At 40.1% G+C, this 13,981-nt stretch overlaps 1 protein-coding gene across 6 annotated transcripts in view; it reads left to right on the top strand.

The window, feature by feature from the left end:
• PRDM5 (PR/SET domain 5) overlaps positions 1-13,981 on the top strand; it is a 209,572-nt gene that overhangs the window by 154,690 nt on the left and 40,901 nt on the right. For all 6 annotated transcript variants that reach the window (XM_036853882.1, XM_036853885.1, XM_036853887.1 and 3 more), the window contains one exon: positions 4,502-4,587. In XM_036853882.1, coding sequence (XP_036709777.1) covers positions 4,502-4,587 — 86 coding nt within the window. The remainder of the gene's footprint in view (positions 1-4,501; positions 4,588-13,981) is intronic.

Raw genomic sequence — 13,981 nt, 5'->3', positions numbered from 1 at the left:
AGGGATTGCACTGATCTGTAGACTGCTTTGGGAAGTCTGGTCATTTTCACAGTGTTGATTCTTCCAATCCAAAAACATGATATCTCTCCATCTGTTTGTATCATCTTTAATTTCTTTCATCAGTGTCTTAGAGTTTTCTGGATACAGGTCTTTTGTCTCCGTAGGTAGGTTTATTCCTAGGTATTTTATTCTTTTTGTTGCAGTGATAAATGGGAGTGTTTCCCTAATTTCTCTTTCAGATTTTTCATCATTAGTGTATAGGAATGCAAGAGATTTCTGTACATTAATTTTGTGTCCTACTACTCTACCAAATTTATTCAGTAGCTCTAGTAGTTTTCTGGTAGCATCTTTAAGATTCTCTATGTATAGTATCATGTCATCTGCAAACAGTGACAGTTTTACTTCTTCTTTTCCAATTTGGATTCCATTTATTTCTTGTTCTTCTCTGATTGCTGTGGCTAAAAATTCCAAAACTATGTTGAATAATAGTGGTGAGAGTGGGCAACCTTGTCTTGTTCCTGATCTTAGAGGAAATGGTTTCAATTTTTCACGATTGAGAACGATGTTGGCTGTGGGCTTGTCACATATGGCCTTTATTATGTTGAGGTAGGTTCCCTCTGTGCCTACTTTCTGGAGCGTTTTTATCATAAATGGGTGTTGAATTTTGTCGAAATGTTTTTCTGCATCTATTGAGATTATCATATGGTTTTTCTCCTTCAGTTTTTTAATATGGCGTATCATGTTGATTGATTTGCATATATTGAAGAATTCTTGCATTCCTGGGAAAAACCCCACTTGATCACGGTGTATGATCCTTTTAATGTGCTGTTGGATTCTGTTTGCTAGTATTTTGTTGAGGATTTTTGCATCTATGTTCATCAGTGATACTGGCCTGTAGTTTTCTTTCTTTGTGACATCTTTCTTTGGTTTTGGTATCAGGGTGATGGTGACCTCATAGAATGAGTTAGAGAGTGTTCCTCCCTCTGCTATATTTGGAAGAGTTTGAGAAGGATAGGTGTTAGCTCTTCTCTAAATGTTTGATAGAATTTGCTTGTGAAGCCACCTGGTCCTGGGCTTTTGTTTGTTGGAAGATTTTTAATCACAGTTTCAATTTCAGTGCTTGTGATTGATCTGTTAATATTTTCTATTTCTTCCTGGTTCAGTCTCGGAAGGTTGTGCTTTTCTAAGAATTTGTCCATTTCTTCCAGGTTGTCCATTTTATCAGCATATAGTTGCTTGTAGTAATCTCTCATGATCCTTTGTATTTCTGCAGTGTCAGTTGTTACTTCTCCTTTTTCATTTCTAATTCTATTGCTTTGAGTCTTCTCCCTTTTTCTTGATTAGTCTGGCTAATGGTTTATCAATTTTGTTTATCTTCTCAAAGACCCAGCTTTTAGTTTTATTGATCTTTGCTATCTTTTCCTTCATTTATTTTTCATTTATTTCTGATCTGATCTTTATGATTTCTTTCCTTCTGCTAACTTTGGGGTTTTTTTGTTCTTCTTTCTCTAATTGCTTTAGGTGCAAGGTTAGGTTGTTTATTTGAGATGTTTCTTGTTTCTTGAGGTAGGATTGTATTGCTATAAACTTCCCTCTTAGAACTGCTTTCACAGCATCCCATAGGTTTTGGGTTGTCGTGTTTTCATTGTCAATTTTTTCTAGGTATTTTTTGATTTCATTTTTGATTTCTCAGTGATCTCTTGGTTATTTAGTAGTGTATTGTTTAGCCTCCATGTGTTTGTATTGTTTACAGATTTTTTTCCTGTAATTGATGTCATTGTGGTCAGAAAAGATACTTGATATGATTTCAATATTCTTAAATTTACCTAGTTTTGATTTGTGACCCAAGATATGATGTATCCTGGAGAATGTTCCATGAGCACTTGAGAAGCAAGTGTATTCTCTTGTTTTTGGATGGAATATCCTATAACTATCAATTAAGTCCATCTTGTTTAATGTATCATTTAAAGCTTGTGTTTCCTTATTTATTTTCATTTTGAATGATCTGTCCATTGGTGAAAGTGGGGTGTTAAAGTCCCCTACTATGATTTTGTTACTGTCGATTTCCCCTTTTTTGGCTGTTAGCATTTGCCTTATGTATTGAGGTGCTCCTATGTTGGGTTCATAAATATTTACACTTGTTATATCTTCTTCTTGGATTGATCTGTTGATCATTATGTAGTGTCCTTCTTTGTTTCTTGTAATAGTCTTTATTTTAAAGTCTATTTTGTCTGATGTGAGAATTGCTACTCCAGCTTTCTTTTAATTTCCATTTGCATGCAATATCTTTTTTCATCCCCTCACTTTCAGTCTGTATGTGTCCCTAAGTTGAAGTGGCTCTCCTATAGACAGCATATATACAGGTCTTGTTTTTGTATCCATTCAGCCAGTCTGTGTCTTTTGGTTGGAACATTTAAGCCATTTACATTTAAGGTAGTTATCAATATGTATGTTCCTATTACCATTTCCTTAATTGTTTTGGGTTTGTTATTGTAGGTCTTTTCCTTCTCTTGTGTTTCCCACTTAGAGAAGTTTCTTTAGCATTTGGTGTAAAGCTGGTTTGGTGGTGCTGAATTCTCGTACTTTTGCTTGTCTGTAATGGTTTTAATTTCTCCGTCAGATCTGAATGAGATCCTTGCTGGGTAGAGTAATGTTGGTTGTAGGTTTTCTCCTTTCATCACTTTAAATATGTCCTGCCACTTCCTTCTTACTTGCAGAGTTTCTCCTCAAAGATCAGCTCTAACCTTATGGGGATTCCCTTGTATATTATTTGTTTCTTTTCCCTTACTGCTTGTAATATTTTTTCTTTGTATTTAATTTTTGATAGTTTGATTAATGTATGTCTTGGCGTGTTTCTCCTTGTATTTATCCTGTATGGGACTCTCTGTGCTTCCTGGAGTTGATTGACTATTCCCTTTCCCATAATAGGGAAGTTTTCAACTATAATCTCTTCAAATATTTTCTCAGACCCTTTTTTTTCCTCTTCTTCTTCTGGGACCCCTATAATTCGAATGTTGGTGCGTTTAATGTTGTCCCAGAGGTCTCTGAGACTGTCCTCAGTTCTTTTCATTCTTTTTTCTTTATTCTGCTCTGCGATAGTTATTTTCACTATTTTATCTTCCAGGTCACTTATCCATTCTTCTGCCTCAGTCATTCTGCTATTGATTCCTTCAAGAGAATTTTTAATTTCATTTATTGTGTTGTTCATCTTTGTTTCTTTGCTCTTTAGTTCTTCTAGGTCCTTGTTAAACATTTCTTGTATTTTCTCCATTCTATTTCCAGTATTTCAGATCATCTTTAGTACCATTACTCTGAATTATTTTTCAGGTAGACTGCCTATTTCCTCTTCATTTGTTTGGTCTGGTGGGTTTTTACTTTGCTCCTTCATCTGCTGTGTATTTCTCTGTCTTCTCATTTTGCTTAACTTACTGTGTTTGGGGTCTCCTTTTCGCAGGCTGCAGGTTCGTAGTTCCTATTGTTTTTGGTGTCTGCCCGCAGTGGGTAAGGTTGGTTCAGTGGGCTGTGTAGTCTTCTTGGGGGAGGGGACTGGTGCCTGTGTTCTGGAGGATGAGGCTGGATCTTTTCTTTCTGGTGGGCAGGACCGTATCCAGTGGTGTGTTTTGGGGTGTCTGTGACCTTATTATGATTTTAGGCAGCCTCTGTGCTAATGGGTGGGGTTGTGTTCCTGTCTTGCTAGTTGTTTGGCATAAGGTATCCAGCACTGTAGCTTGCTGGTTGTTGAGTGGAGCTGGCTGTTAGTATTGAGATGGAGATCTCTGGGAGAGCTTTCACCGTTTGATATTACGTGGATCTGGGAAGTCTCTGGTGGACCAGTGTCCTGAACTCGGCTCTCCCACCTCAGAGGCTCAGGCCTGACACCCGGCCGGAGCACCAAGACCCTGTCAGCCACATGGTGTATAGCACAGGGAACTCTTCCCGGGGCTCCGTGGTGATCTGCTAGTGTTGGTGGGCCTCCTGCAGAGGCAAGGGATGGCTGTGGCTCACCGCAGGGACAAGGACGCTGGCAGCAGAAGTTCTGGGAGGTACTCCTTGGCATGAGCCCTCCCGGAGTCTGCCAGTAGCCCCACCAAAGAGCCTTTAGCCTCTGAAATCTTTTTTAAAAAACAAAGTATCGGTGAAACAGTGATCGCTGTAATGTGCAGTATGGTGACAGAACAAATTGATACAAAATCGTTTTAACAGATTCTTAAAATTAGGAGATTTAATTTGGGCTCAAATATTAAAGGGAAAATGGAGTGAGCCTGAATGTTGCTTGTTTCTGAGTGCTGGAATTGCTCTGGGCTCACAGCCTCTCCGCAGGAGGGAAAGCCTCGTCCACCACCCTGAACTGCCCCAGGTGTTGGCCGTGCTGTGCCTGAGCCTTTTCTTGGCAATGCAGGAGTGTTTGTGGTGGCCAGGATCTGGTGCAGGAGGAGTGACGGTACATGCCTGCTTTGCTGCTTTAGATTTTTCTGACGGGAAGCTTTCCTTTATCTTGTAGGTGAGCGTCCGTATCAATGCCCTTACTGTGAAAAAGGATTCAGTAAAAATGACGGGCTGAAGATGCACATTCGTACTCACACCAGGGTAAGATTATATTCTCTCTCATTAATATTTATTATAAAATCCATACTTATTTTTAAAAGTTTTAACTTTACCTGAGAAAATAAAGGCAGTATATCCAAAATCATATGTTTATATTTATGATGAACATTTGGGGATAATTTTTTTAGACACAACAATGAAAGAAACGAAAATCGAAACTCCCAAAGCATCCCCATTCTTTGAATTGTGAACCAGTTTTTAGGAGTAATAGGAGCTATAAATGACAAACTGCCAAGTAAAAAGAATGTAGCATTTTAATACTGAAAAATATAAGCATGCTGTCTGGCAGAGTATTTGCCAGTAATTCAAATGCCAGCACTTCTTGAACAGAGGTGCGCCTGTCAGCATGTGACCATTAATTAATGCATATGAGCAAGTATATTTGCAAGAAAGACATTGAAAATAATTTGAATTATCATGGGAGGTGGCAAACAAGGAAGGACAGATTCTTGCTCTACAGGGCGTGCCCGGTGCTGTCTTTCATTCTTTTTTCCGAGGATGCCCTTTGTGCCTCTGCTGTCAGCACCTCTCACTGGACTATTGTCATTCTGTTATTTATGGCTTTTTCAGACTCAAGCATCTGCCTCACATGCTATAAAAATAAATGAGTGGCTCACCTTCCATGCAGCTACATTTCTTACCTCACTGTTCAGTTTAGGACACAATTAGATACTTTACATGAACTTTCCACTTGAAAATTTGATGTTGTTTTTAAATAGCTCTTCTTGATTTTGCTCTGTCCCATCTTTTCGCTGCATTACCTTTCACACAGCTCTATTCAGCTTGGTCTTTAAAAGTGCTTATGGTCTGTATGTAAATGCCGTAGTTTTTCAAATTTTAAGAGACATGCCTAATCCCCTTAAGAGCAATTCTAATTTAGGCTTCTCCTGGATTTCGCTTTTTACCTGAGCTGTAAAATGAAACTTTAGAGAAAACACATAATAATAATACCTTTCCAGTGTAATAATATGCTAGCTTTCCACTTCAGTTCTGTAGGCCATAAAAGATAACCTCTGAGGTCCTGTTAAGAAAATACTCCTCTTTGTGGTGGAGGAGAGAGGGGGCTTCTGTGCTCATTAGAGCAAGTCCACATTGCATTTCTCATATGATATAAAATATCATATTCATAGTATATGGATATTAGGAACTGGAGTAATGGCTAAGTATAAAATTCCTTCATAGACCATAAAGGATTAGACAAATGTTACTGTTCACAACATGACTTAAATGTAGATACTCAAAATATTTATTTCACAGCGAGCCCTATTAAAGAGGTTTAAGTTAGTTTAGTTTAGGAGGTTGTTTTATGTGTGTGCAGTTGTCACAGTAGTGCCAATAATGTGTTTTAAAGATATCAACCTACAGGCAAAGGAGCCCTGGTTTCTCTTATCAAAACTCATGAGGTTAACCAAATAATTATACCTATAATTATACCTATAATTATACCTCAGAAGAGGCTGTTCAAATTACTGCAGAGAAAAAATTACCTTTTGTGTTTTCTCAAGAAAGGGTGATACAATATTTCCAATTCACCTATTTTGGCTTTTACTTTGTTTTAATACAAAGTTTATTAATGAGAATAATACTGATAGTTAAATACAAAGGCCACTAATCACATGCCAGGTACTATATTCTAGAAGTTCACATTTATTAATTCATGTAAGCCTCACAGCAATTCATGAATGCATTTAACAATTCACTTAAGCCTCTGCGAGGTAGGTATTATTATGATCTCTTCTTTAAAAATGAGAAACTGAGGCACAAACAAGTGAGTAGCAGAGTCGAGATTGGAACCCAGGTAGTCTGGCTTCAGAGACCACCCCCTCACCTACTATACACAGACTACATGCCTTTTATTCAATTAATTCAATTAAATATTTTCTCATTCCACTGACTCTGATATACTTTCCTTTATATTTTTAAACTAAGCAAACTGCAGTAATGAACCCAAAAGTTCATTTAAAATTTATTTAAAAGTCTCATGTTCCTTTGAATATTTGGGCCTTGAGTCCAGGATCCCGGAATGCCTCAGGGTGTCCAGGTGCTGGTGGTATCTTTTTTAGCAGCTCTCAGGCACTGACTTCCCAAAAAGAAAGCAAATCCCAGCCTGTGACTAAGGGAACACCAGAGAAGGCCTCGACTAGAAGCCCCAGGATTTTAGACAGAATCCCATACAATTAGTAGAGAGCAAAGGAAGAGGTACGGTAAAGAGGTACAAAGAGGCCTTTTGGGTTTTGCTTCAAACCCTTTAAAAATTTTTCTTTTTCACGCATTATTTATACAGACTGCATCATTTTGAAATCCTGTTTCCTAAGCATTACAGATATTCTTTGCACATCAGTGCAACTTTTCAAAAGCTAGTTAAGGTTATTAGCTAATGCAATCAAATTAACATCGAGCACCAAAAGAGACTTTTTAAAAAGCGTTGTAGAGGAACAGTCTCTGAAAGCTTATGATTTTTCCAGTATTATTTGGGGTTGTAAGACTCAATTCAAAAGATACCATTACGTTTGGATTGTAACACTTTTCAGTTTCAATGTTTTATTCACCTTACATTTAGTACTTAGATAGCTGTAACTCCAGACATTTTTTTTTTTGTCCTTATATCAAAAGCTTTTAATTCCATTACAACAACAACTGTATCATTCAGCAGGTTGCATCTTTGAGAAGTTTTGGTGAGACAACACAAAATTGCATGCCACGCCAGCCCCCCCCCCAGATTTGCATTCTGTGAAACTGCACAGACGCCTTAGGGAAGGAACACAAAGTCCTTCACTTTGGGAATTATTTATTGGATCCAGCAAGGGCCCCAAGTGTGGGAGATGATTTTGCTAAAATCTAAATTTTGCTCAAAGGCTAAACAATCATTAGTCTTTCACGGAGAGGCCAGGACTCAAGGCGAGGGCAGGTAATTTATTCATTTCCCACAATATATTCTCTTTATTTTTGGTTTCCAGCACTTAGACTATGATGTACTAGATATGTCCTTCTTTATTCATCCTGCTTATATTTCTGGTTTATTATTACTAAATTTGGGAAACTTCTCAGCTTTTTTCCCCAAATATTTCTTTGGTCCCTTTCTATTTCTCTTTTTCTAATAAGGTGCCAGTTACATATGTTAGAATGTTTGATATTGTCCCATAGCTCTTGGTAGTTCTGTTCTGTTTGTCTCTTTGTATCTTTGTGTTTCTAATTTCTTATTTCTCTTGGAGTGTTTTCAGTTTCACCGATTCTTTCCTCCACTGTGCTTAGTCTGCACGTTGAAGGATTTCATCTTTGATATCATCATGTTTTTCATTTCTAATATTTCCATTTGGCTTTTTAAAAATAGCTTCCATGTCTCTGTTGCAGTTGCCCATTTGTTCATGCATGTTGTTCACCTTATCACTGGATTCTTTGACAATATTAATTACAATTATTTAAATTCTCAGGTAGTTCCACCATCTGGGCCATCTTCCAGTCTCGTTGTGTCCTCTATTCTGTCTCTTGGTAACGGGTTGGGGGAGGGTTTGCTTTTTGTGTGTCACACAGAATTTTGATTGAATGCCTATTACTGCGCATGAAAGAATAGTATAGACTGAGGTAAATACTATTTATGCCTGGAAGTAGGCACACCTCTTCTTCTGCCAGGCCCTTAATACGAGAGGTTGAGCTAATCCAGTAAGTAGTTACGCTGGCTTTGGGTTATGTTGTTGCTATAGTTACCGTAGGCTTTAATCTCCTCCCCCGGTGGTCTGCCATTTCCATGATCTTAGTGGGAGGCCTGGAGGGCCAGGGGATTCCACAGTAGTTCTGCTGCATCATCAGGTTTTAGCAGACCCTGCATGTCTTTGCCACAGAAGTGGTCTTTGCCTTTGCCTGTCGGCTGGTGCTTGTTACTCAGCACTAGACCTGAGTGGGGTAGGGGGTAGGCTTGGTGAGCTTCAGTGAGGGTGTTGGCCTTGTGAGCAGTTCCTTATCTCTCTCTGTAGGTTCTCTCCTCATCCACCTTCTCACTTGGGTGATGAAGGAAACAGCTTTTGGGAAGGAGTAGGGCCTCTTTAGAGTGGGGTTGGACAGGTGTCTTAGTCTGGACACTGTGGCTTCAACCAAGACTTATAAAACAGCCTCAGTGATAATATTAATTTTCCCGGGACTTTTAGGCTTGGAGATGCTCCAGACATAGTTCCAGGACCACCCCCCCCACCTCACCTCTGTTGTCTTTTGTCTAAAAGGTCTTCTTGACCACCCTAAACTATATCTGAGGTATAAATGTCATTTCTTAACTCTTTATGTGTAATATCTCAAGTCCATTTTAGTACATTATACTTAGGAACTATAGATCACCTGAAAATCATGGACCTCAGGTTTATATTGTTAAGACACATTGAGCCACAACACTCGCTGTCAGTGAGTTAACATAAGTGCTCATAAGTATCCATTTTGTAAACATTAAGTTCAAAGACATTGTTTTTTGTAACGTTTTACCACAGAAAGCTTCATGTCTTGTTTAATCACTTTTGATGTTCAACATGGAAAACACCTGGACCAATTAGAAAGTTATTTCAGAAACCTTGCCTTTGGAACACCAGTTAAAACACCCAATTGGCTTACACAGGTTTCAGGGTTCTAAGATTACAGCTGAGTCTCCAGCCTTGTTTGCAGGAACAACCAGATTAGTTAATAAAAATATTAAAATGGAATTAATTGCCAGTGGTTAAAAGTAACGGCAAGTCTCTTATGTCATTTTATATTTTGTTAATTTTCTTTCGTGAAACTTCCTGTCCCTGATCCTTAGGCAGTTCAGATTTTTGGTGGGTTTACAAATGTGTGCACACTGCACTTTCTTTAGACACCGTGTAGTGAGACCCTGGGTCTCCAAGGCCAGACTGGAGTGGGTGTCTTGGACATCAAGCACTGCTGGATTTATCTGGAGGCTTTGGGGTGGTACAACGTTGTAGCAACTTGTAAACTACGCAACAATTCAGACCAGAGCGTCCAGCTGGTGAATCATGTGGGAGCAATGTAAGCTTGATGTTGAAGGAAAAAGAAAACAGTTAATTTCTTATGGGTAAAGATGTTGGAGGAGGAGGATTGAGCAGTGGATGTCAAGGGGAAGAAGAGGCAAGAAGGAGCTCCCTAGCTCCAGGAGCGTGGGGTAGAATTTCTCAAGGTAGCCTTGGTTAAGAACAGAACGAGGTCTTTTAAGGAAGAGAGTCAGCTTGGAATCCTCATGAACACATTATGAGGCGTGCCTAAAAAACTTAGGAGACAGATGCAGAAGCAAGTCTGCTGAATCAGGTAGCGGGTAGGCGAGTTGATTCCAGAAATGCTAGAGAGAGAGGGTGGTATTTGAGCTGAGCTCTGAGGAGGGTGGAGGAGGGTATGCTGGGCACATGTAACCACACGGACAAAGTGAGAGCAGTACGTACAGACCCAGTTAGGGTGGCCTGTCCCCTGGGACCAAGTCCGAGGATGCACGTTGAAGTCGGACTGCAGCTGAGACGGGCTAGGACCAAGGGGTTGGTCTGAATCCTGGAAACATATCTTGTTTTGTGTGGTGTGTCTTACTTTGAGGGGTGGGTCACATCATCAGCCCTCTTTTGGAAAGGTTGCTCTGAAGTCATCCTTGAGAGTGAATCGAGGCAGGACTGGAGGCGGGGGCCCCGAGGCAGGCATGCTGGAAGCGGCTGAACGAGACAGAGCACCCACACCAGGCAGCCTTGGGGTTTGAAAGCAGGGAACTTGTATGAGAGACACCTTTGAAAGAGTCTCGACAAAGTCTGGGCGTGTAGTACACGTAGGTGGTGGAAAGTAGGGAGGGGGCTGAACCTGAGATCCTAGAAGGGGCACTTTGGGGGATGGGGAGGTCGCACAGACAGGAAGAGTAGGTAGTCGATTTAGAGAGAGAGAAAGTTGGGGAGAGGAAGGAGGAGGTGCCGGGCTCATACTTGTGTAAGAGTATGTGAGGCCAAACATGCTCAGCCATTTCTGTTGTTATAGCTAGGTAAGAGGAAGAGATTTTTAAAAATTCAGTCACTTTTAAGTTTATTACAATTTTAGAGAAAACTGAATTTTTTTAATTTTTGTTTTTCTAAACTTCATCAGCTCTTGTGATGCGGGGACAAGAGGATCTGGCTCATTGCCATCATTCGAAAACGTCTTTAATTTCGTTCTGGAATTAATAAATCTTGTATTGTTTCTAGAACCCACATATTTCTTGGGGGATTTTGTATGGCCTGCAGATGAATCATTTAAGATAAATGGCTTTAAGATACCATTGTATTTTATTTGGCTCAGAAAACATACCTGCATGAAATGGAACATGCTTATTCTATCGCAGTAAGCTCCCTTTTCTCTGTAAAAGGGAAAATCAGACCATTTGAAAAATAACTTTCTTTCTAGGGACTGACATTGTCCTTTTCTCCCTTTCTTTCCCCTTTTTCTCTGTGGAAATTCTTCCTGGGGGTTGCCATCAACCCCCGTGGCAGAGTGCCTCCCCTTCTTATTCTCTGTGCAGCTCTGCTCTTGAGCTAGTCAGCTCTCTTAAAATCACCAGCAAAGAACGTCAGCTTCTTGGTTAGGAATACTGTTTTGGCATGCCACATGATGGTCCTAAAAGTAGGACTTTGGGTCCAGGCATTCTAGGATCTGAGGAGTGGTTCCCTGAATTTCCCTAGGCTTTGAGAGTAAGAGGTGAAAACTTAAAATAAGTTGGATCTCATACGCTTGACAAATTTATTGGGTAGGTACATTATCCTATAGGAAAATAGACAAAAGTCTTATGTGGAATGAAATTCTGTTTCACTGTATTTAGGGTTATAAGAGTAGAGTTCCACTGATGTGTGGAGTTGAACTGGACCTAGGCATCAAGTGTGATTTTCCTGCAGAGTTTTTTTTAATAGTACTTACATTTTCATTGAGTATTTTTGTGCCTAACTTGATTTTTAGAAGGAAAAAAAAAACTGGGACTATCCATCTAAAGCATAACGTGCATTAGTTGGAATAATGGTGTGGTGAGGTGGCCTCTGAGATGGTCGCCCTCAGTTTCTTCCCTCCCCATATGCATGTGCTGCCCTTTACGTCAACAGGTAGAGCCTAAGTTCCCTTCCTTTGAATCTGGGTTGGCCACAATGACTTGCTTGACCAATAGAATGCAGCAGAGGTGATATTCTAGGACTTCTGAGACTAGGTAGTAAGAAACCTTGCAGTTTTTGCCTACGTCTCTTGGAACCAACCACCATGCTGTGAGGACCCGAGGTCACGTGGAGAGGCCACAGAAAGGCACTCCACAAAACAGCCGACAGGAGCTGCCAGCCATGTGAGTAAGCCGTTTTGGATACCTAGGTGACTTCAGCTGCTCCCAACTGACTGCAACTTCAAGAAAGATTCTAAGGGAGAACTTTGCCTGTGTAACAGTCAATCCACAGTCAATCCACAAACCCAGTCACTCCCACAAAAAAAATACCCCCCAGTCAGTCCAGAAAACCATAAGAAATAATAGCTTGTTTTAGGTCACTTAAGTTTTGAGGTGGCTCATTATGCAGCAGTAGATAACTGGACAAGGGCTAAATATTACATAATGCTGAATAAGTATGATTTTAATTGTGAACTATGCTTCTATATTTTAAGGTCCTTGACATTTCTGGACAAAGTGTTAAAATGAGCACTTGCAGAGGTTAGCTGTTGTATCACAATATCATCATTTAGCAATGGGAGCCATATTTCGTAATTGGAAAAATATAATTCTTAAAATTCAGTTTAAAAAATGGTACAGTTGTTCAGAAAGGCATACACTGTTCTGAAAAAGGATTTGAGAGACCTAGAAACATGAACTATAAGGCTCTCATGACACTTACGTGCTATTTAATTCATAGATCCAACGTCTGGTGGCAAGTTTGCTTATGTAACCCTGAAATATGCACAAGTGAGCTAAATTAAGAGGTTTCTTTTCAGTAATAGGCCTTATAATTGGTGTGGCAATGGGATGGCTGAAGTGATGAGACCCATTGCCTTTATAACATTTTCTCTTCCTACTTTTTAGAAAGGTAAATGGACAACCAAAGAGTTTAAAACGAGGTTATCTATCAGTATGACAAGCAGGAATGGTCCCTGTTTGGGGGCCTCTGGTGTGTAATTCTTGCCTTTGGGGCTGGGGTCTGGCAGACTCAATTAGGGGTGGTCTCAGTTCAGAGGTAATGATCATGAGTAGACGGTTACTTGCGTCATTTCCTGTTTAGGACTTTCTATTTGATTTGGATACTTTCTGATTGCAGCTGTTTAAAATACACAAACCTCTGTTTTTGAATTTAACAAATTGACTGTTATAATTTGTTTATATGCTTCTCCTTTCTAGACCTTCACTTTCAAGTGGACAGGAATTTTATACCTCTTTTTCCTCAGCGTCTGTGTGTGCCTGACACCTACTGGGTTATCGCATTTTTTGAATGAATGCAGTTAAATTGTATCAATAGTAAACTATATTAAATTTACCAAATTAACTCAGCAAATATATAGGTAAATAGTATATATGAATTCATTCATTCATTTACTTGACAAATATTTATTAAATGACTACAGCATGCTGTAAACTGCGACTATAGCAATAAACAAATTAGGCATTGTCCCTACCCTCAGTGGAGCTGGAAGTCTGTTTATCGTAATAAGAGTAATTCTTATTTAATCTGCAATGCCTTCTCATACTCAGAAGGTCCGAGAAGACAAGAGTGTCTTCAGCAGATATTTGTGATGTGGCCATCATGTGCCAGAAACTGCTGTGTCACAGGCCCTGTCTGTGTCCATCAGGAAAGATGAACGCTAAAAACGTTATTTTAAGTAATAAATAAAATTAAGTGTGCAAAGTGGTGGAGAGGGAAATACTTGGGACTGGGTCCCAAGTGTGTAAGCAGGCACTAAGCCTGGTCCTGAGATCCTGGCATCTTTGGTGTGGCGCTTTCCTGCCTCACGGCAGTCTTCCTTCGTTGTGTTGGTTTTCTTCTGTTACATGTGCATCTCCACGTTTGCTCACGTTACAGTGAGTAAAAGCTAGTTCTCTCTGTCTAGGCAGGAATGGGCCCCTGTATACCTTTTGCTCTGTGCTTGATGTACCTTGTTTGGGTGTACTGGGCGCACTTTCCCCTGCCTGCCTTCTTGGACTGTTCTTGTCATCTGGCTTTAAAGACTTAGTTCTGAGAGGTGTGTTTGCCGAAGAGGGAAGCTGGAGGTCTGTGGTCCTGTGATGGAGCCACTCCCACCCTTTTTACCTGCCCTGACACACCTGGCAGAGGAAGCTCGGGTGGGCTGTGCACCTCAGGCCGTAGTGTGGGCTACGCACAGTGCTTCAGGCTCCAGCCTGAGCCCCTGCTGCTTGTTTGCTCCCTGAAGACAGCATCTGGTA

The sequence above is a fragment of the Balaenoptera musculus genome, chromosome 5 (genome assembly GCF_009873245.2).
Source record: "Balaenoptera musculus isolate JJ_BM4_2016_0621 chromosome 5, mBalMus1.pri.v3, whole genome shotgun sequence".
Taxonomy (NCBI): Eukaryota; Metazoa; Chordata; class Mammalia; order Artiodactyla; family Balaenopteridae; genus Balaenoptera; species Balaenoptera musculus.
The sequence above is the reverse complement of the archived record's forward strand: the minus strand, read 5'-3'. Positions and strand labels throughout refer to the sequence as shown.